Below are 25,025 nucleotides of genomic sequence, written 5' to 3'. Positions count from 1 at the left end.
AAACCTGTTTGTTCCAGCTAAAAACACACAGTCTATCAGCCCAGGAAAAAAATCACACAAAACAGCATGTAAATAATTAATACACTGATTAATTAACCCCAACTGTTTAATAAACCCCCTTCAGAGGATATTAACCCTGGATCCTATCAAGGTATAAAGGAGCCACACTGTGACCCTGTTCTAGCGTTTTATGTGTAAAAATTAAAACGATCTTACCTCCAAGATCCATGCTGTGGAACAGAACACAGCCTCTCAAGTATGACAGTCTTATAGCAGCGCTCCTGAGACGGACTTGAGTGAGAGAAAGCAGGCAGTGAAACTCGTCAACACTGATTGCTTAGGAGCTGTTAGCAGTAGTCTGGATAGTTTCACAGAAAAACTTTTCCTGCATCTCCAGACCCTAACTTTCATCAATACTCTCACTGAGAGGTTGACATGGCTACTTAAAACTCCAGTCCTATCTCAAAGGGCAGAATCCCTTTTTCAGGACTCTCCGAATCTTCTGATACTTCTCTGCCACCTTCTAACGAAAGGCAAAGAATGACTGGGGTAATGAGAAAGTGGGAGGGATATTTAAGGCTTTGGCTGGGGTGTCTTTGCCTCCTCCTGGTGGCCAGGTGTTGTATTTGCCAACAGTAAGGAATGAAGCTGTGGACTCTCCCTATCTTAGGAAGGAAAATTAACTTAATCCCCAAAAAAAACATTTCCACTGCATTTCAGCCCTGCCACAAAAGGACCAGCTGAATCTTTATACTGTCTGCAAGTGTGTGTCAGTATAAAGATTTGCAATATATTAACTTTACACCTCTAAATGTCTCTGGGTAACAAAAAGTACATTAATTTATTCCTGCATTACTATTTAAGTATTTCTCTGCAGGCCAGGTCCTGCCAGCAGGTTTAAAATTACAAATTACCCATGATAACTGACATTTGTCAAATACAACAATTTGTGTATATTTTGTGCAATATAGCAAGCTGCTCACCGTATTTTCAGTGTATACAGTGGAGTACTCTAACATATATGACTGTAATTTTGGTAACATTTACAGCAAAGCTATATTTCCTTTTATAGAACGTTATTTACCTATGAAACTAACACAAGTCTAAACATAGCACCAGTACCGTAGAGCTTTTAATTTTGTTGGGCAGCTAACAATGTATCTGCTTTCTTCTCTCTTTTGCTGTCATTTTAAGCAACTGCAATAAAGGTTACATTTTAATAACATTTGTATAAACATAGTTTTCTTCCCATGCACTTTGTGCTCAGAGGCATTCCTTTTTGTCTCACCCTGCTCTAGGGGTGATTTTTGAATTTAATAAAACTGTTGTTTATGCCTATGCACAACTATTTTTTTGGCCCATAACTTATTAGATAAGACTTAAAAATACTCTCTTTGTTGAAAATGAATAAAGAATGGTACAAAAACATCCTCCAAGAGCAACTTCTCCCAACCATCCAAGAACAGTTTGGTGACAAACAATGCGGTTTCTAGCATGATGGAGCACCTTGTCATAAGGCAAATGTGATAAGTGGCTTGGGGAACAAAAACATTAAAATGTTGGGTCCATGGCCAGGAAACTCCCCAGATCTTAATCCTATTGAGAACATGTGGTCAATCCTCAAGAGGCAGGTGAAACCCCACACACAAATTCTGACAAACTCCAAGCATTGATTATGCAAGAATGGGCTGCCATCAGTCAGGATGTGGCCCAGAAGTTGATTGACAGCATGTCAGGGCGTATTGCAGAGGTCTTGAAAAAGAAGGGTCAACACTAGAAATATTGACTCTTTGCATAAACTTATGTAATTGTCAATAAAAGCCTTTGACACTTATGAAATGCTTGTAATTATAATTGAGTATACCATAGTAACATCTGACAAAAAGATCTAGAAACACTGAAGCAGTAGACTTTGTGAAAATTAATATTTGTGTCATTCTCAAAACTTTTGACCAGGACTGTATACCTAATTTAAAGGGACATGAAACCCACATTTTTTATTTCATGATTTAGTTAGAGCATGCAATTTTAAACAACTTTCTAATTTACTTCTATTATCTAATTTGCTTCATTCTCTTGATATGCTTTGCTGAGTAGCATATCTAGATATGCTCAATAGCTGCTGATTGGTAGAAGCACATAGATGCCTCGTGTGATTGGCTAAACCATGTGCATTTCTATTTCTTCAACAAAGATTATCTAAAGAATGAAGCAAATTAGATAATAGAAGTAACTTGGATTACTTCTCTACCTGAATCATGAAAGACATTTTTTGGGTTTAGTGTCCCTTTAAGCATTTTTACTATTTCAAATGATGAACCTTTCTAATAGATAGAAATATTAAAAAAAAAAATACATTTGCATACAATGTTCTCACTAATGAATTGGGTGCCACAGTATGATAAGATCATAAAAATGTGTCATAAAAATGTCTTCAGTAACAACAACTTCATATGCCACGTAAATGTGTTTACCTTATAAATGCAGGACTATATTCTGTCAGCGGCACCAAGAGTTTTAAAGCATATACTGGTATAGGATCTGGTTGCAGAAGGAATTGATCATACCTTGAAGAAAAAAAAAAAAAGAAAATAATTTATTATCCAAATATTTATGTGCAGCCTAGTACAAGAAAATTGGTGAATCATAGTCAGTCCTATCACACAATGTAAAATTGTATGCTAAGTAATTCAGAATAATTATTTTTTTATTTTCTGAAAATAGCAACAGAAGAAAATAAATAAAAATAAAAAAATAATCTAGGTAAATTAATGTGAAAATGAAAGAGTTCTCTACAGTTAACAAAAAACAATATAACATTACCAATGCATGGTACATTTATCATGCAACTAAAATGTAATCATACATTGTGCAGCTATGAAATAATTAAAATAGTAGCTGTTCATATTACACTTTAAATTGTTCTATATTGTTATACAACAAATAATCGTGTTAGATATTTTTTTTAAAGGGATATATCAGTGTCTCTCTAAAAGCAACAGACAGTCGTGCTTTTACAACGTCTGTAATTCAGTCTTCAGATGTAACTTTATTTGTAATGAAATCAGAAGAGGGACATTGCAATTCTAGTAATTGTACTTCAGCCTTAGTACTTCAAGGGTCTAATACTTTGTCACCACATTGCTAGCACAGTTGCTAGAGAACAGCGTGTCTTGGACAAATAAAGCAGCATCTATGCCAATAAAATACTCATAGAGATAAAGAGAATCACTTGATACGTGGAGCATAGCTGTATTGTAGACCATTTCTGTTTTGCATATAACAATGCTGTTCAACAATATGAAATATGTAAGTTTAACATATCAGTAACAGCAGTTTTTTTAAAAATCTATTGCATCAGGAAAAAAACAGATGTTCTTTTATAAATGTAGACATCCCATGCTGCACCAGTTAAATGTTTATATTGTATGTGGGGGAAAAAGGTGACCTTTCCAACTCACTCCTATTTCTCAAATTTGTTTCATTTTTCTTGATATCCTTTATTGAAAGAGCAGCAATGCAGTAATAGGAGTTAGCTGAACACATCTAGTGAGCCAATGGCAACAGGCATACATGAGCAGCCAATCAGCAGCAAGCTCCCAGTAGTGTACTGCTGATTAGGTTACCTGAGTATGCTTTTCAACAAAGGATATCAAGAAAACAAAGCAAATTAGACAATAGAAGTTTGTTGGAAAGTTGTATAAAATGGCATGTTCTATCTGAATCTCGTAAGTTTAATTTTGACTTTAGTGTCCCTTTAACCCCTTAACGACCAGCACCGTACCCTGTACCACACTGGTCGTTAAGCCCTTAAGGACCAGCGTCATACCCTGTATGACACTGCAGTCCTGGGCTTCTCTCTGCCGTGATCTCGCTAAAAGTAACGAGTGGGATGTGTCAGGTGGGAGACTGATCTCTACACTAAAGCTAAAATGAACCCTACAAGCTACCTATTTAACCCCATTCACTGCTGGGCATAATACAAGTGTGGTGTGCAGCTGCATTTTGAGGCCTTCTAATTACCAAAAAGCAATGCCAAAGCCATATATGTCTGCTATTTCTGAACAAAGGGGATCCCAGAGAAGCATTTACAACCATCTGTGCCATGATTGTACAAGCTGTTTGTAAATAATTTCAGTGAGAAACCTAAAGTTTGTGAAAAAGTTAACAATGTTTTTTTGTTTTTTTTTAACGCATTTGGCGGTGAAATGGTGGCATGAAATACACCAAAATAGGCCTAGATCAATACTTTGGGTTGTCTACTAAAAAAATATATATAGTTTTGATAGGTAAATATAAAAAAGGCTCTATTTTTGTTTAAATGTAGTGATGGCAAAAATGTTAAAAATGCTCTGCTCTTTTGGGGAAGTTTTAGTCTGAAATGCCCGGTCCTTAAGGGGTTATAGTAACTGACCTTGCAATCTGTTCACCAAGTGTTTTTTATTTGGTAAAGCATGGAGATAAACATATATAATAATATATATCTAATAATATATGATGTAGAAATGAGTTCTGTAGTAGGTAACATTTAAAACGAAAAACCTTTATTCCACAACTTTGGTTAAAATACATCATTGGGTCACAATACAAGGCAAAGAGCAGCAAGACCCGCTAACAAGTTTTGGCTAAGGAGCCGTAATCTTAGCAAAGGATCTAAACACCTGTTTAGCTATTTAAAACATGAACAGTGTGCTGATTGGTTAAAACAAAAGTGCTGCAATTGGTTGCCATTATCTAAACTTAAAGATATACTACTCTAAATCCTTTAACTTTAACTTAGGAAGTAGGAAGCGTAGATATTTATTTATTTAGGTATATATATATATCCATATAATATATATAGTCTGACTATCAAAAAATGGAGACTTTACTATACATCCTTATTATTTACATGGTTAATACTGTAGGGGAAAATAGACATAGTTCAGTCAGATTGAAAACAACTGAGAGAAAAAGTTATTAATGTTCTTTGGTGGCTTATTATGAAAGTACTTTTTCTAACAAGATTACACATGCATTTACACATACAATGTGTGAGTCAAGATCATTAGCAAAACAATCTGGCAAGGTAATATATGTAGGTAGTGCTGTATTGGTGGGGTGTGGACGTCTGTCCTAATATGTGCACCGCACATTTTACTCTCTGCTCCTGGCTTTTTTAAAGGGAATACAGGGATCCAGGTCGATTATATGATATATACTGAAGTCCTGTGACCTAATACATGCTATGATAGACTACGATTACGACGTAACCGCCGAAACATGTCAGTCTAGCCTTGTACTTTCTTTGGATGCGTCCATGTATTTTTGCTAATTTTGTCAATAATAAATTACTTTTTATTTTAAGAAGATTACAGCTCCGCTTCTTTAATTATCAAAAAACTAAAGTGAACTTCCAAACAAAAACAAAACATAATTTATGTAAAAACTTACCTGATAAATTCATTTCTTTCATATTGGCAAGAGCCTGTTAGCTAGTGACGTATGGGATATACAATCCCACCAGGAGAAGTTTCCCAAACCTCAAAATGCCTATAAATACACCCCTCACCACACCCACAATTCAATTTAATGAATAGCCAAGTAGTGGGGTGATAAAGAAAGGAGTAAAAAGCATCAACAAAGGAATTTGGAAATAATTGTGCTTTATACAAGAAATCATAACCACCATAAAAAAGGGGTGTGCCTCATGGACTCTTGCCAATATGAAATAAATGAATTTATCAGGTAAGTTCTTACATAAATTATGTTTTCTTTCATGTAATTGGCAAGAGTCCATGAGCTAGTGACGTATGGGATAGCAATACTCAAGAAGTGGAACTCCACGTAAGAGTCACTAGAGAGGGAGGGATAAAATAAAAACAGTCAATTCGCTGAAAAAAATTAATCCACAACTCAAATATAAGATTATTCTCATAAATAAAAGAAAAAAACTTAAATCATAAGCAGAAGAATCAAACTGAAACAGCTGCCTGAAGAACTTTTCTACCATAAACTGCTCCCAAAGAAGCAAATACATCAAAATGGTAGAATTTAGTAAATGTATCCAAAGAAGACCAAGTTGCTGCTTTGCAAATCTGATCAACTGAAGCTTCATTCTTAAAAGCCCAAGAAGTGGAAACTGATCTAGTAGAATGAGCTGTAATTCTCTGAGGTGGGGCTTTACCCAACTCCAAATAAGCTTGATGAATCAAAAGCTTTAATCACAATGCCAAGAAAATACCAGAAAAGATAACAAATAGACTAAAAGTCTTCCAGAAATCTTTAGTAGCTTCAACATAATATTTCAGAGCTCTCACCACATCCAAAGAATGTAAAGATCTCTCCAAAGAATTCTTAGGATTAGGACACAAAGAAGGGACAACAATTTCTCTATATTTATGTTGTTAGAATTCACAACCTTAGGTAAAAATTTAAATGAAGTCCGCAAAACTGCCTTATCCTGATGAAAAATCAGAAAAGAAGATTCACAAGTGAGAGCAGATAATTCAGAAACTCTTCTAGCAGAAGAGATGGCCAAAAGGAACAACACTTTCCAAGAAAGTAGTTTAATGTCCAAAGAATGCATAGGCTCAAATGGAGGAGCCTGTAAAGCCTTCAACACCAAATTAAGACTCCAAGGAAGAGAGATTGATTTAATGACAGGCTTGATACGAACCAAAGCCTGTACAAAACAGTGAATATCAGGAAGTTTAGCAATTTTTCTGTGGAATAAAACAGAAAGAGCAGAGATTTGTCCTTTCAAGGAACTTGCAGACAAACCTTTATCCAAACCATCCTGAAGAACTGTAAAATTCTAGGAATTCTAAAAGAATGCCAAGAGAATTTATGAGAGGAACACCATCAAATGTAAGTCTTCCAAACTCAATAATAAATCTTCCTAGAAACAGGTTTACGAGCCTGTAACATAGTATTAATCACTGAATCAGAGAAACCTCTATGACTAAGCACTAGGCGTTCAATTTCCATACCTTCAAATTTAATGATTTGAGATCCTGATGGAAAAACGGACCTTGAGACAGAAGGTCCTGTCTCATTGGAAGTGGCCAAGGTTAGCAACTGGACATCAGAATAAGATCTGCATACCAAAACCTGTGAGGCCATGCTGGAGCCACCAGCAACACAAACGATTGCTCCATGATGATTTTGGAGATCACTCTTGGAAGAAGAACTAGAGGTGGGAAAATATAAGCAGGTTGATAACACCAAGGAAGTGTCAACACATCCACTGCTTCCGGCCGAGGATCCCTGGACCTGGACAGATAGCTGCAAAGTTTCTTGTTTAGGTGAGATGCCATCAGATCTATTTCTGGAAGACCCCACATCTGAACAATTTGAGAAAACACATCTGGGTGGAGAGACCACTCTCCCGGATGTAAAGTCTGACGACTGAGATAATCCACTTCCCAATTGTCTATACCTGGGATATGAACCGCAGAAATTAGACAGGAGCTGGATTCCACCCAAACAAGTATCTGAGATACTTCTTTCATAGCTTGAGGACTGTGAGTCCCACCCTGATGATTGACATATGACACAGTTGTGATATTGTCTGTCTGAAAACAAATGAACGGTTCTCTCTTCAATACAGGCCAAAACTGAAGAGCCCTGAGAATCGCACGGAGTTCCAAAATATTTATTGGTAATCTCGCCTCTTGAGATTTCCAAACCCCTTGTGATGTCAGAGATCCCAAACAGCTCCCCAACCTGAAAGACTCGCATCTGTTGTGATCACAGTCCAGGTTGGATGAATGAAAGAGGCCCTTAGAACAATACAATGATGATCTAACCACCAAGTCAGAGATAGTCGAACATTGGTATTTAAGGATATTAATTGTGATATTCTTGTATAATCCCTACACCATTGGTTCAGCATACAAAGCTGGAGAGGTCTCAAATGAAAACGATCAAAGGGGGTTGCATCCGATGCTGCAGTCATGAGACCTAAAACTTCCATGCACAAAGCTACTGAAGGGAACATCTGAGACTGAAGGTTCCAACAGCCTGCAACCAATTTCAAACGTCTCTTGTATGTTAGAGACAAGTCATGGACACTGAATCTATCTGGAAACCTAAAAAGGTTACCCTTGTCTGAGGAATCAAATAACTTTTAGGTAAATTGATCCTCCAACCATGTTTTTGAAGAAACAACACTAGTTGATTCGTGTGAGATTCTGCAGAACGTAAAGACTGAGCAAGTACCAAGATATCGTCCAAATAAGGAAATACCGCAATACCCCGCTCTCTGATTACAGAAAGTAGGGCACCGAGAACCTTTGAAAAGATTCTTGGAGCTGTCGCTAGGCAAAAAGGAAGAGCAACAAATTGGTAATGCTTGTCTAGAAAAGAGAATCTCAGGAACTGATAGTGATCTGGATGAATCAGAATATGAAGATATGCATCCTATAAGTCTATTGTGGACATATAATGTTCTTGCTGAACAAAAGGCAGAATAGTCTTTATAGTCACTATTTTGAAAGTTGGTACTCTTACATATCGATTCAAAATTTTTAGATCCAAAACTGGTCTGAATGAATTTTCTTTCTTTAGGACAATGAATAGATTTGAATAAAACCCCAGACCCTGTTCCTGAAACGGAACTGGCATGATTACCTCTGATAACTCCAGGTCTAAAACACACTTCAGAAAAGCGTGAGAGAAAAAATCTTCTCACAGGCGGTCTTACTCTGAATCCTATTCTGTACCCCTGAGAGACAATACTCTAAATCCATTGATTCTGGACCGAATTGATCCAAACATCTTTGAAAAATCTTAATCTGCCCCCTACCAGCTGAGCTGGAATGAGGGCCGCACCTTCATGTGGATTTGGGGGCTGGCTTTGATCTCTTAAATGGCTTGGATTTATTCCAATTCGAGGAAGGCTTCCAATTGGAAACTGATTACTTGGGGGAGGGATTAGGTTTCTGTTCCTTATTTTGTCGAAAGGAACGAAAACGGTTAGAAGCTTTAGATTTACCCTCAGGTCTTTTATCCTGAGGCAAAAAACTCCCTTCCCCCAGTAACAGTTGAAATGATTGAATCCAACTGAGAACCAAATAACTTGGTACCTTGGAAAGAAAGAGATAGCAATCTGGGCTTAGAAGTCATGTCAGCATTCCAAGATTTAAGTCACAAAGCTCTTCTAGTTAAAATAGCTAAATACATAGATTTAACATCAATTTTGATATAAAAAATGGCATCACAAATAAAATTATTAGCATGTTGAATCAAGTTAACAATGCTAGACAAATCATGATCCGATACTTGTTGTGCTAAAGTTTCCAACCAAAAAGTTGAAGCAGCTGCAACGTCAGCCAAAGAAATTGCAGGCCTGAGAAGATAACCTGAATATAAATAGGCTTTCCTTAGATAAGATTCAAGTTTCCTATCTAAAGGATCTTTAAAATGTATCTTCCGTAGGAATAGTAGTACGTTTAGCAAGAGTAGAGATAGCCCCATCAACTTTGGGAATCTTTTCCCAAAACTCTAAAGAAACTGCTGGCAAAGGATACCATTTTTTAAACCTTGAAGAAGGAATAAAAGAAGTACCAGGCCTATTCCATTCCTTAGAAATCATATCAGAAATAGCATCAGGAACTGGAAAACCCTCTGGAATAACCACAGGAGGTTTATAAACAGAATTTACACGTTTACTAGGTTTAATATCAAGAGGACTAGTTTCCTCCATATCCAATGTAATCAACACTTCTTTCAACAAAGAATGAATATACTCCATTTTAAATAAATAGGAAGATTTGTCAGTGTCAATATCTGAGGCAGCATCTTCTGAACCAGATAGATCCCCATCAGAAAAGGATAAATCAGCATGTTGCCAGTCATGTGAAATTTCATCAACTTTATGAGAAGTTTTAGAAGACCTTTTACGTTTATTAGAAGGCGGAATGGCAGACAAAGCCTTCTGAATAGAATAAGAAATAAATTCTTTTAAATTTGCAGGTATATCTTGTGCATTAGATGTTGAGGGAACAGCAACAGGTAATGAACTACTATTGATGGATACATTCTCTGCATGTAAAAGTTTATCATGACAACTATTACAAACCACAGCAGGAGATATAACCTCCACAAGTATACAACAAATGCACTTAGCTTTGGTAGAACTGTTATCAGGCAGCAGGGTTCCAACAGTGATTTCTGAGACAGGATCAGATTGAGACATCTTGCAAATGTAAGAGAAAAAAACAACATATAAAGCAAAATGATCAATTTCCTTATATGGCAGTTTCAGGAATGGGAAAAAATGCAAACAGCATAGCTCTCTGATAGAAAAAAAAGACAAGAGACACATAGGAATGAGGTCTTAAATAAAGAAAATATTTGGAGCCAAGTATGACGCACACCAAACAAAAAAATATTTTTCGCGCCAAAAACGTCCAGAAATGGCACACTCGCGTCACAGAGGACGCAACCTTGTGAAGGACTCAGCATCGACTAAGACGCCGGCCGGAAATGAAGAATTTGCGTCAACGAATGCAACTTTGTGCCAAAAAAATCTTGCGCCAAGAATCATGCAATAAACTTTGGTATTTTGCGCCCTCGCAAGCCTAATTCTGCCCGCACATTTAAAAGACAGTCTATTTGAAAAAGAGACTATACCCCAGGTAAGAAATCATTTTTTCCTAAACAAAAAGCATTTCCCAGATAGGAAACTGACAGTCTCCAAAAGGAAATATACTGAAAACCTGATTCATGGCAAATATAAGTACAATACATATATTTAGAACTTTATATAAATACATAAAGTGCCAAACCATAGCTGAGAGTGTCTGAAGTAATGAAAAGATACCAAAAGACAACCATCCACATATAGCAGATAGCCAAACCAGTACTGAAACGGTTATCAGTAGAGGTAATGGAATATGAGAGTATATCGTCGATCTGAAAAGGGAGGTAGGAGAGGAATCTCTACGACCGATAACAGAGAAGCGCATATCAACGTAGAAGTCTTAGCACAAACTTACTTCACCATAGGAGGCAAAGTTTGAAAAACTGAATTGTGAGTGTGGTGAGGGGTGTATTTATAGGCATTTTGAGGTTTGGAGAAACTTTGCCCCTCCTGGTAGGAATGTATATCCCATACGTCACTAGCTCATGGACTCTTGCCAATTACATGAAAGAAAAAGAATTGTATTTGTAATTGAAGATTTGTATTCTAAAAAAAAAAAAATATTTCCAAAAAAATAAATAAATTGTATTTGAAAATTTAGATTTGTATTTGCATGTCACAAGTTGTGTACAATGATAAAGAATCACACATGCTTGCTTTTTTTACAGCAATCTTATTCCATAGTAATCTACTAAATTTGTCTTCAAAACAAAAAGGTTTATTTTTTCCTCCAGGCAATCCTAGTGAAGCTAGATGGATAAAGTCAGTATTATTTCAGATATAATTATATATATATATATATATATATATATATATATATATATATATATATATATATAAAATAAAGGTTAACCTAAAAATGAATTTAATGGCAATTAAATTCTCTAATATCCCCTTTATACAAACTGAAACCGGCAGCTCCACATTAACACATTTTGCAACTCCATCCTTCACAATTATTAATTTTATATTACAAGTCTTTCAGAATCAGTGTTCATAGCTGCTCTATAAAAAGAGGTTTCCATTTGGTATATGCCTTTTCTCCAACATTGGTGTGTCCGGTCCACGGCGTCATCCATTACTTGTGGGAATATTCTCTTCCCCAACAGGAAATGGCAAAGAGCACAGCAAAAGCTGTCCATATAGCCCCTCCTTGGCTCCGCCCCCCAGTCATTCTCTTTGCCGCTCTAAACAAGTAGCATCTCCACGGAGATGGTGAAGAGTATGTGGTGTTTAGTTGTAGTTTTTTATTCTTCTATCAAGAGTTTGTTATTTTGAAATGGTACTGGTATGTACTATTTACTCTGAAACAGAAAGAGATGAAGAGTTCTGTTTAAAAGAGGAGTATGATTTTAGCAGCAGTAACTAAAATCAATTGCTGTTCCCACGCAGGACTGTTGAGCCCAGAGAACTTCAGTTGGGGGGAACAGTTTGCAGACTTTTCTGCTCAAGGTATGACTAGCCATTTTTCTAACAAGACTGTGTAATGCTGGAAGGCTGTCATTTTCCCTCATGGGGATCGGTAAGCCATTTTCTTAGACTCAGAAAGAATAAAGGGCTTATTATGGGCTATTAACTGGTGGACACTCTTAAGGGCTAAATCGATTGTTTATTCCTAGAAGGCTGGAATTGGTATCGTATACCCCCCTGGGATAAGTGAAGTCGCAACAAAGGCTGTGGCTGGGACTGTAGTGGGGTTAAATTGCAAACGGCTCCGGTTTCCACATTTTAAGGGTTAACAGCTTGAAAATTGGGGTGCAATACTTTGAATGCATTAAGACACTGTGGTGAAAATTTGGTAAAGATTGGATAATTCCTTCATAGTTTTTCACATATTCAGTAATAAAGTGTGCCCTGTTTAACATTTAAAGAGACAGTAACGGTTTTGTTTAAAAACGTTTTTTGTGCTTTATTAACCAGTTTAAGCCTGTTTAACATGTCTGTACCTTCAGATAGATCATGTTCTGTATGTATGGAGGCCAAGGTGGTTCCCCCTTCAAATGTATGTGATAATTGTGCCATGGCGTCCAAACAAAGTAAGGGCAGTACTGTCACATTTAGTAAGGTTGCCCAGGATGATTCCTCAGATGAAGGAAGTAGGGATAGTTCTGCATCCTCTCCTTCTGTGTCTATACCAGTTATGCCCGCGCAGGCGACCCCTAGTACTTCTAGCGCGCCAATGCTTGTTACTATGCAACAATTGACGGCAGTAATGGATAACTCCATAGCTAATATTTTATCCAAAATGCCAGCATTTCAGAGAAAGCGCTATTGATCAGTTTTAAACACTGTAGAGCAGGAGGGCGCTGATGATAATTTATCTGTCATACCCTCACACCAGTCTGAAGTGGCAGTGAGGGAGGGTTTGTCAGATGGAGATATTTCTGATACAGGAAGAATTTCTCAGCAGGCAGAACCTGATGTTGTGACATTTAAATTTAAATTAGAGCATCTCCGCGCATTACTTAAGGAGGTGCTATCTACTCTGGATGATTGTGACAATCTGGTCATCCCAGAAAAATTGTGCAATTGTGCACCCTGATGCCTTTCCAATACCTAAAAGGGTGGCGGACATAGTGAATAAGGAGTGGGAGAAGCCAGGCATATCTTTTGTCCCTCCTCCTATATTTAAGAAATTGTTCCTCATGGTCGACCCCAGGAAGGACACATGGCAAACAGTCCCTAAGGTCGAGGGGGCGGTTTCTACACTAGCCAAACGCACGACCATTCCCATTGAGGACAATTGTGCTTTCAAAGATCCTATGGATAAAAAATTGGAGGGCTTGCTTAAAAAGATTTTTGTACAGCAAGGATACCTCCTTCAACCTATTTCGTGCATTATTCCTGCCACTACAGAGGCGTGGTTCTGGTTCGAGGAACTGGAAAAGTCGCTCAGTAGGGAGACCCCATATGAGGAAGTCATGGACAGAATTCACACACTTAAGTTAGCTAATTCCTTTATTTTAGACGCCGCTTTGCAGTTAGCGAGATTAGCGGCTAAAAATTCAGGGTTTGCAATTGTGGCACGTAGAGCGCTCTGGCTAAAGTCTTGGTCGGCGGATGTATCTTCCAAGACAAAATTGCTTAATATCCCTTTCAAAGGTAAGACCCTTTTTGGGCCAGAATTTAAAGAAATTATTTCAGACATCACTGGGGGAAAGGGCCATGCCCTCCCACAAGATAGGCCTTTCAAGGCTAAGAATAAGTCCAATTTTCGTTCCTTTCGCAATTTCAGGAACGGACCGGCTTCCAACTCTGCAGCCTCTAGACAAGAGGGTAATGTTTCCCAGACTAAAACAGCTTGGAAACCAATGCAAGGCTGGAACAAGGGTAAACAGGCCAAGAAGCCTGCTGCTGCTACCAAAACAGCATGAAGGGGTAGCCCCCGATCCGGGACCGGATCTAGTAGGGGGCAGACTCTCTCTCTTTGCTCAGGCTTGGGCAAGAGATGTTCAGGATCCCTGGGCACTAGAAATAGTCTCTCAGGGTTATCTTCTAGAATTCAAGAAACTACCCCCAAGGGGAAGGTTCCACATTTCTCACTTATCTTCAAACCAAATAAAGAGACAGGCATTCTTACATTGTGTAGAAGACCTGTTAAAGATGGGAGTGATACACCCAGTTCCAATTGTGGAACAAGGTCAGAGGTTTTACTCAAATCTGTTTGTAGTTCCCAAAAAAGAGGGAACTTTCAGACCAATTCTGGATTTAAAAATTCTAAACAAATTTCTCAGAGTTCCATCGTTCAAAATGGAAACCATTCGAACAATTTTACCTGCAATCCAGGAGGGTCAATATATGACTACCGTGGATTTAAAGGATGCGTATCTACATATTCCTATCCACAAAGATCATCATCAGTTCCTAAGGTTCGCCTTTCTGGACAAACATTATCAGTTTGTGGCTCTCCCATTCGGACTAGCCACTGCTCCCAGAATTTTCACAAAGGTGCTCGGGTCCCTTCTAGCGGTTCTAAGACCAAGGGGTATTGCAGTGGCACCTTATCTGGACGACATTCTAATTCAAGCGTCTTCTCTTTCCAAGGCAAAGGCTCATACAGACATTGTTCTAGCCTTTCTCAGATCTCACGGGTGGAAGGTGAACGTAGAAAAGAGTTCCCTGTCTCCGTCGACAAGAGTTCCCTTTTTGGGAACAATAATAGATTCTTAAGAAATGAAGATCTTCTTGACAGAAGTCAGAAAGTCAAAGCTTCTAAACGCTTGTCAAGTTCTTCTCTCTATTCTGCAGCCTTCCATAGCTCAGTGCATGGAAGTAGTAGGGTTGATGGTTGCAGCAATGGACATAGTTCCTTTTGCTCGAATTCATCTGAGACCATTACAACTGTGCATGCTCAAGCAGTGGAATGGGGATTATACAGACTTGTCTCCAAAGATTCAAGTAGACCAGATAACCAGAGACTCACTCCGTTGGTGGTTGTCCCAGGATCACCTGTCTCAGGGAATGAGTTTCCGCAGACCAAAGTGGGTCATTGTCACGACCGACGCCAGTCTATTAGGCTGGGGCGCGGTCTGGGATTCCCGGAAAGCTCAGGGTTTAGGGTCTCGGGAAGAGTCTCTTCTCCCGATCAACATCCTGGAACTGAGAGCGATATTCAATGCTCTCCGGGCTTGGCCTCAACTAGCGAAGGCCGGATTCATAAGATTCCAGTCAGACAACATGACGACTGTAGCTTACATCAACCATCAGGGGGGAACATGGAGTTCCTTGGCGATGAGAGAGGTATCCAAAATCATCAAATGGGCGGAGGATCACTCCTGCCATCTATCTGCAATCCACATCCCAGGAGTAGACAACTGGGAGGCGGATTATCTGAGTCGTCAGACTTTCCATCCGGGGGAGTGGGAACTCCACCCGGAGGTGTTTGCCCAGTTGACTCAATTATGGGGCATTCCAGACATGGATCTGATGGCGTCCCATCAGAACTTCAAGGTTCCTTGCTACGGGTCCAGATCCAGGGATCCCAAGGCGACTCTAGTGGATGCATTAGTGGCGCCTTGGTCGTTCAACCTAGCTTATGCGTTTCCACCGTTCCCTCTCCTCCCCAGGCTTGTAGCCAGGATCAAACAGGAGAAGGCCTCGGTGATTCTGATAGCTCCTGCAGCGCAGGACTTGGTATGCAGACATGGTGAATATGTCATCGGTTCCACCATGGAAGCTACCTTTGAGACAGGATCTTCTAGTACAAGGTCCTTTCGAACATCCAAATCTAGTTTCTCTGCAGCTGACTGCTTGGAAATTGAACGTTTGATCTTATCCAAGCGTGGGTTTTCAGATTCAGTGATAGATATTCTGGTCCAAGCCAGAAAACCTGTGACTAGAAAGATTTACCATAAAATATGGAAAAGATATATCTGTTGGTGTGAATCCAAGGGATTCTCCTGGAGTAAGATTAAAATTCCTAAGATCCTCTCCTTTCTCCAAGAAGGTTTGGATAAGGGATTGTCAGCGAGTTCTCTAAAAGGACAGATTGCTGCTTTATCTGTCTTGTTACACAAACGACTGGCAGCTGTGCCAGATGTACAAGCTTTTGTACAGGCTTTGGTCAGAATCAAGCCTGTTTACAGACCCTTGACTCCTCCTTGGAGTCTAAATTTAGTTCTTTCAGTTCTTCAAGGAGTTCCGTTTGAACCCTTACATTCCATAGATATAAAGTTACTATCTTGTAAAGTTCTGTTTTTGGTTGCTATTTCTTCTGCAAGAAGAGTGTCTGAATTATCTGCTCTGCAGTGTAACCCACCCTATCTGGTGTTCCATTCAGATAAGGTCGTTTTGCATACTAAGCCTGGTTTTCTTCCGAAGGTTGTTTCCAACAGGAATATTAACCAGGAAATAGTTGTTCCTTCTCTGTGTCCGAATCCAGTTTCAAAGAAGGAACGTTTGTTACACAATTTAGATGTAGTTCGTGCTTTAAAGTTCTATTTAGAAGCAACTAAGGATTTTAGACAAACCTCATCTTTGTTTGTCGTTTACTCTGGTAAGAGGAGAGGACAAAAAGCTACGGCTACCTCTCTTTCTTTCTGGCTGAAAAGCATTATCCGATTGGCTTATGAGACTGCCGGACGGCAGCCTCCTGAACGAGTCACAGCTCACTCCACTAGAGCTGTGGCTTCCACATGGGCCTTCAAGAACGAGGCTTCTGTTGATCAGATATGTAAGGCAGCGACTTGGTCTTCTCTGCACACTTTTGCCAAATTTTACAAATTTGATACTTTTGCTTCTTCGGAGGCTGTTTTTGGGAGAAAAGTTTTGCAAGCCGTGGTGCCTTCCGTTTAGGTAACCTGATTTGCTCCCTCCCTTCATCCGTGTCCTAAAGCTTTGGTATTGGTTCCCACAAGTAATGGATGACGCTGTGGACCGGACACACCAATGTTGGAGAAAACAGAATTTATGCTTACCTGATAAATTACTTTCTCCAACGGTGTGTCCGGTCCACGGCCCGCCCTGGTTTTTTAATCAGGTTTGAAAAATTTCTTTCTCTATACAATACAGTCACCACGGCACCCTATAGTTTCTCCTTTTTTTCTCCTAACCGTCGGTCGAATGACTGGGGGGGCGGAGCCAAGGAGGGGCTATATGGACAGCTTTTGCTGTGCTCTTTGCCATTTCCTGTTGGGGAAGAGAATGTTGGGGAAGAGAATATTCCTACAAGTAATGGATGACGCCGTGGACCGGACACACCGTTGGAGAAAGTAATTTATCAGGTAAGCATAAATTCTGTTTTGGTACTGTATTTTGCCTCTGTAGTTGCTATATGGTATTTCTTCTTTCTTTATTGTAGAAAAAACTCCAAAATCGTTTTCATGACAATTTTGCAAAGATTAAACAAATTTAGATTCTCTACAGCAAATAGTTATTTTTGTTTTCAAAATGTATTATTGTATATCTATCTGGATTTATTTTCATTTCCCATTCACCAGCCATTTTTTTTGGTTTGAAAAGTGTCTTTGTACATGTATCCTGTTCAGATGTAATTACCGCAATTAAAGGTAATTAACAGTACCTTATAAAGTAAGGTGCATAAATGTACTTTACATAATTAATTTGTAAAATCTGAACAGACTTTTCTGTATTTTGCTATTACAGGTGCAGCTTTTCCAAATGTAGCAGCCTGGCACTTCAGTATGAGTTGTGATTGCCACTGACATATTAATATATGAGTAGTTGATGACTCAGTTGCTCATTTTTAAAGATTTTGTACATGATGTCAAAGGCCCATTTCTCTCTGCAGCTGTTACCAATTTGTGACTCACACATTAATAATTATTAGGAATGAACATATTATTTATTGGATGTACACACAGAAAAATAACAATATAGTTTTACTAGTCAGGAGAGGGAACTGGTCCACTCAGTTTTAAACATAAGAAAGCCATTTTTTAATTTTATTTATATGTAGTTCACCAGACTGTTTAATGTTATAATATATAACTGTAAAAAAAACTATTTGATTGGGGAGTTTTGATTATGAAATTTCTATGCTTTCAAAAGGGATAGTAAACACTTTGAAAATGTAATACATTTTTTTTTTTTAAATTATGTATAATTTATTGTAACACTACAAAATCTACAATGTGTTTAAAGGGACAGTAAAGTCATAATAAGACATTCATGATTTAGACAGAGCATACAATTTTTTTTTTTTTTTTTTTTTTATATATATTTTTATTAAGGTTGAGTTCACAATACAGCATAAAATGTAATGCGTCAGAACAGAAAAAAAAGAAAAACCACAAAGAGCAAAATACATAAATACAGCAAAGATATTCACAATATACGATCGTAATAAACCTGTTATTGTTTCTGTTGCATCTCTGAAATAAAAAGAAAAAACAAAAAGAACAAAAGTAGTCTCAACCTTATTTTTTTTCCTGTTTTCTATTTTCCCACCAGCTTCAAGGTATTCATAACGAAAAGAAATAAACCTAGTGACATAATATTTGTTCTATTCCGCAAAATAATCATGTAATTTAGACTTTCAAATGCCACATATACCCTAAATTACCTTGTTTTGTCATACTATGTCATATCTTGGAGACAAGTCATATTTATCACTTGCTCCCTGATTTTGCTCCCCCCTGTCCCTCCCCCCCCCGCCAAAAAAAAAAAAAAAAAAAAAAAAAAAAAGAAAAAAGGGGGAATATCTCCCAATGAAATCTACCATATCCCCAATAGTACCAGTTCCGAATTTCTAAATGGGAAAATCATATAATCTATTTCCACTACCGAAAAGCTCTTAATAAACAAGGACCATTTTGCGAAAAACTTTCTAATGTCCCCTTCGTCGTTCATATTGGTGTCGAGCTTTTCTAATATACATTGTTTTTTTAGACAGTTTTTGATCTCCGTAATCGTGGGTGTTGCAGTCGATTTCCATTTCTTAAAGATCAAATATCTGGCTGCAACCACTGTCATGTTAATTAGTTTATGTTGGGGATGTGATTTTTCTCTAACATTTCTCAGGAAAACACAATAACTCAGGGTTATTTCAAATGGAGGAATCTTTACTTTATTTTTTAACCAATATTCTACTTTTTTCCAGAATTGACCCATCTTAGGGCAGCTCCATATCATGTGGACCAAATCCGCTGCGGGTTGTGAACATTTTGGGCATTTATTGAATTTATTGTTCCCACATTTTAAACCTTTCTCTGGGGTAAAATACGCCTTATATAGCAATTTAACTTGTGATTCCCTCCAGGTTGAGGATAGTGTGGATTGAGCTATTCTTGTAAAGGAGCCCTGTACCAGCTGGGCATCAACATTGCTCTCTGGTATTAAGTTGTTCCAATCAGCCGAGAGTCTCTCAAGATTTGATGTACCCCTAAGGGAGGCTAACATATAATAACATGGTGAGATGGAGCACTGACCATTTTTCACCATTTCCAACCACCCCTCCAATTTCCCCCACGTCCATCTTCCGTTTGCCTCCCTCCTGAGATCTGTTACAAAGTGTCTGGCTTGCAGGTAGGCAAAGAACTCTCTATTATGAATATCAAATTCCTGCCTGAGTGCTTCATAGGTTTTAATCACTTGATTCTCTCTATCTATAAACTGAATAGCCCTATCCAATCCTACCGTATGCCATCTTTGGAATATGGCTGAGTCTAGGCCAACCGGAAATTTCGGGTTACCCCGAAATGGAACAAACTTAGATGCATTACCATCTATTGATAGAAGCTTGCCCAATTTCCACCAACTTTGTATAGGGTTGTAAATAGTTTTAAATGATTTCAGTTCCTGTGGTATTGATTTAGGTTTACAATGTATTAAGGCTACTGGAAGGAATGGGTAGCATATGTTGTTCTCTAAATCATTATTTGTTATATAATCTTTAGAAAAGATCCAATCTGCCACAATGCGTGCTAAGTAAGCTATATTATACAAACGTACATCCGGCAGTGCCAACCCCCCTTGATTTCTTGGTAGTTGTAATTTACAAAAAGCAATTCTTGTTTTTTTGCCCTGCCAGATGTATCTTCTCAATGCCACGTTCAGCTGCCGAATGTCTTTCCCTTTGAGAATTATTGGAACATTTTGGAGGATATATAACAGTTTTGGCAATAGTACCATTTTGAACAAGGCTATCCTACCAGTTATAGACAAGGGGAGACTTTGCCAACTTGTTAACCTCTGTTTAATATCCTGCAATATTGGGGGAATATTTAATTCATAAAGCTTGTCTATATTAGATGGAATTAGGACGCCTAGATATTTAAAGGCCTCTGACACTATCTTAAAGGGTATGTTTGATGGTGATTTCTTATTTTTTCTCAGCCATAGCAGTTCTGATTTTGAAGTATTGACTTTGTAGCCTGAAAAAGAACCAAATTGTTTAATAAGCAATATTAACTTTGGCAGGTTGTCTTTAATATTTGCTATGTAGAGAAGAATGTCGTCTGCATATAATGCAATTTTAAGCTCCTTATTTCGTATTTTTATGCCTTCTAATTGGTGTCTTACCATCATAGCTAAGGGCTCTATAGAAATATCGAAAAGCAGGGGGGAAAGAGGACATCCCTGTCGGGTCCCCCTCTCCAGTATGATCTCTGGGGTAAGGGAGCCGTTAACCAGCAGTCTTGTAGATGGTTTGTTGTATAGATTTTTAATCAGTTGACAGAATTTACCTTCAAACCCAAATTTAAGTAAAGACTCTGTTATATGATCATAATGAACAGAGTCAAATGCTTTTTCCGCATCTATAGAAATGACTGCCTTGTCAGAGATGTCCTCCCCCCCCTCCCCATCCACCTCTGTCTTATAATAGTCTACCGTCAATAGAGCTTCTCTTATCTTTGCTGATGAATTGCGTTTGTAAAGAAAACCTGCTTGATCTTTGTGTATAATTATAGGTAGGATAGATTGTAGTCTATTTGCTAAGATAGATGTTAAAATCTTATAGTCTATATTCAGTAGAGCTATAGGTCTGTATGACTCTTTCAAGGTGGGGTCTTTACCCTGTTTAGGTATTAATATTGTGTTTGATGCCGAGAAAGAGGGGGGGATTGGAAGCTGGTCTATGTATATTGCATTATATAAATTACAAAGATTTGGAACTATCAATGGCGAAAGAATTTTATAAAATTCATTTGGTAATGAGTCTGGGCCGGGTGCCTTGTCCAATGCAAGTTTATTAATGGCTTTCTCTATTTCCAGCTCCATAATAGGAGCGTTTAGGATCTCTAACTCATCCCTCCCTAAGGAAGGGGGTGTCAGCTGTCTCCAGAATTGAGCAGATTGGGTCTCGTCCGATTTTTTGGCTGAGTATAATTCCTGAAAATATATGAACAAGAGGTCTGCTATCTCCTCTGACCTAGTTATTGTTTTGCCTTCCTGTTGGAGTGACTCAATCAAGGTTGCTCCTTTTGATCCTTTCACTAAATTAGCCAGGAGCTTACCTGTTTTGTTTCCAAATCTGTAAAGTCTGGCTTGAAGTTTTAATTCTTTTTGCGAAGCCTGGTAGGATAAATACGTATCTCTCTCATTTTTGGCTTTTATATATTTAAGCCAGTTAATCCTTGTTTTATCTAAGAGATAATGGTTATAGGAGTTAATTAATGAGCTAGTCACTTCTTTCTCTCTACTTTTGATTTTTTTCTGGAGATTGGCTGTGTAGGATATTATTTCACCCCTTAGAACAGCCTTTGCTGCCTCCCAAAATATCATAGGATGCCTACTATACTCAACATTATGCTCCGCATATTCTTTAAATTTGAGATTGAGCCAATTTTTAAATTTTAAATCTTTTGATAGATACCTAGGAAAGAAAAAACGTACTTGCTTACATCTCTTATCAAGTTCCTGAAACTGAAGGACAATGGGGGCATGGTCCGATAGGGAGATAGGTAAGATCTCTGTCCTTATTTTCCGCTCAAGGAGCTTAGTATCTACTAAAAATAGGTCAATTCTGGAAAATGATTTATGGGCCCTAGATAGGCATGTAAAGTTTCTTATCTCTGGATTCTGCACTCTCCATATGTCTTTTGTTGCCAAGTTCTGTGTAATTTTTTTAAAAATCTTGGTTTCTAAATTATCTCTTTTATTTTTAAGTTGATTGGCGGCTGATCTTAGTCTGTCTAGCGGATATTGTGGGGCCATGTTGAAATCACCCCCGCATATCAAAAAGCCTTCCTGGAATAACATAATTTTGTTTAATAAGGAATCCCAAAAAGATGCGTCTATCACATTAGGTGCGTATAGGTTACATAATGTGTATATGGTTTTCGCCACCTTGATTTTTAACAGTATAAATCTCCCCTCTGGGTCTACCTGTGTATTGAGAATCTCTAAGCCACTGGTCATTATCTTTTTCCCGAGGAGTATGGCTACGCCTCTCTTCCTATTTAAACTTGGAGTGGCCAGTACCTCCTTTACCCAGGATTTCTTTAGTTTCCTAGTTTCTTCTATTTTTAAATGCGTTTCCTGGAGGAATACTATGTCGGACTTTATTTTCCTCAGCTGGTTTAAAATTGCTGTCCTTTTTATGGGGGATGTGAGACCTCCAATGTTCCACGAAACAAATGTAATACTATCTAACTTTGTCATATTCTTAATTTAATATAAGGGGATAAACCAGTAACACAAAAAAAAAAAAAAAAAAAAAAAAAAAAAATTGGCGGAGGGGGGGGGGGGGGGGGGGGGGATTTGGGGGGAAGCCTAGGCACCCGGGGGAGAGAACCAAGATTTTGAACCATTTCTTAACAATTATCAACTGTCTCACTTTTTGTTTGAGTGTTTTAATTATTCAGGTATTTTTAATTTGGCTAAGAGTTCACTTGCCTCTTTAGCCGTCTCAGCGTAATATATTTCGTCCTTGTCCCATACTTTGAGCCTTGCTGGATAGATCAGGGTAGCCCGTATGCCCATGTTAATAAGTTTAGTACATGTTGGGGATAACACCCTTCTCTTAGTTGCCGTTTCAACCGAGAAGTCTTGGAACATAAAAATACTAGAGTTCCCTAGTACAATGGGCTGATTTTTACGGTAATATTGAAAAAGGGTAATTTTATCCTGGAAATTCAGTAGTTTGACTATAATTGGTCTTGGCCTAGCTTTCTCTGTGTTGTCTGAGGCAGGTCTCCCTAATCTATGAGCTCTTTCAATAATAATTTTGGGATATGCACTTGGAATTTTGAGGAGTTGTACTAGTGTTTCAGAAATAAAGTTATTTAGGTTATCATATTGCTTCTCTTCTGGTACTCCTACAATTCTAAAATTATTCCGTCTAGAGCGGTTTTCTAAGTCCTCAATTTTAAACTGAAGTTTTTCAATTGTTGCTTCATTAATTTTAGATTTTGTAGTATATGTGACCGTTAGATCTTCAAGATCTGAGACTCGTTGCTCAAGTTCTTGTACTCTGTTAGAGAATTGCCTAAGCTCTTGTGAAAGTGATCTCATATCTTGCTTAATCTCTGACCTCAGAGTGTCAAATTTGGGGGCAAGTGCTTCTAAGATACTATCCACCAAGGCTTGAGTATTGGAAGATTCATAGGGGTATGGAAAATTGCTGGAGGCTAGGTTAGTATCCACTGAGGTGCTTATTGAGCTTTTTATTTTCTTATCTTTGTTTCTATTCGCCATGATTGGAGAAGGGGTTTTGCCGTGAGTGTTTAAAAATTTATCCATGTGTGGTGTACCCACTTGTGATTTAGAAGTGTGCTCTTAATTTTAGGTTTACCAGGGTGCTAATATTTGGAGTGAGGGAGAGAAAGAGAGAAAAAAAGAAGAAAAAAAAAAAAAAAAAAAAAAAGAAAAAAAAAACCCTGCAGGGAGGTGATAAAACCGAAGGGATGTGAGGGGTTCTGTGTGATAGTGATAGTGATGGACAATTGAGGGAGATATATAGTGTGAAAAAAGGTCACGTGTTGTTAATAGTATCCAAAATCTAATAGGTGATTAGTTGTGGAGCCACTACAGAAGCGACTCTGAGTTTAACCCCTTCTCTTCTCCGGCTCTTTGTGTTCACATTTGCTCTAAAAGCTTCTTCCACTTATGATATCCCTAGCCCCTACTTTACTTCTAAAGTCTATTGCTTCCTTCGGCCAAATTGACCCTTTGAGAAGGTGTTTAAATACTACATTGTAATTTACAGCAATTTCTCCTTTTTCTTCTCCTCCTTCTTCCCCTCCAGGGCTACTTTACTGTTACTCCCTTTTACGTATATTTTACAGAATTATATTAGTAACTTAATTGATCTATTGTAAACCTAGGCAGCTCAATTTGCTGCAGTTCCTAATCTATTCTCTATGCCCTTGTCACAGAGCCAATGTTACACCCTCATTGTTGTACACACCACGGTTATGCCACAGTCGCCACAGTATGTGCCACAGTTACCGTGTTTGAAGAGTAAATAACCAAGTTGGTTCACATTTTTCCCAATACTTATTCATACCTACTAAATAGCCAATATATCAGTGTAGCCTTTGCACAATGTGACTTCTTTTATGTCTAGGGCGTTTTAGGTATTTTACTGTTGACAATTAAGTTTAGATAAAAAGGGGTTTTAACCTTGGATTTGTATCCTTATTTCCTTTCTATTGCCCTGAAAGCCAGTAGGGGCAGAGGCGTTACTTATAGCAAAAAGATGGATATAATTTTGTGCTTAGCCAGATATTTAACCAGGAAAGGCCTGGGATAGATTGATATTAAAATATACTTAGTTACGGGGCTTAGGTTACCTCTCAGAATCTTTTAGAGTTTTTATAAGGAAGGTACATACTATAAGCTTTTAGTTTAACTAGTCTTCTCTACTGAGTAAACCCCCAGAGATTTATCTTTCTTTAATCTTTAACAAGGATAGGTCAGAGAATTTGATGTCAATCAATTACATAAGAGACATGGTAGAGATACAATGCTTCCTTGAAATATAACCTCTAGAAAA

General features: G+C 38.0%; 1 protein-coding gene across 1 annotated transcript in view; it reads right to left on the bottom strand.

Moving 5' to 3' along the window:
* The window catches only part of ULK4 (unc-51 like kinase 4), a 1,503,227-nt gene that overhangs the window by 612,125 nt on the left and 866,077 nt on the right, over window positions 1-25,025 (bottom strand). The window contains exon 30 of the mRNA XM_053714343.1: window positions 2,475-2,567. Within this exon, the coding sequence (XP_053570318.1) occupies window positions 2,475-2,567 (93 nt within the window). The remainder of the gene's footprint in view (window positions 1-2,474; window positions 2,568-25,025) is intronic.

This window comes from Bombina bombina, chromosome 5 (assembly GCF_027579735.1).
Source record: "Bombina bombina isolate aBomBom1 chromosome 5, aBomBom1.pri, whole genome shotgun sequence".
NCBI lineage: Eukaryota > Metazoa > Chordata > Amphibia > Anura > Bombinatoridae > Bombina > Bombina bombina.
Note: the sequence above shows the minus strand (reverse complement) of the source record. Positions and strands in the feature narration are given on the sequence as shown.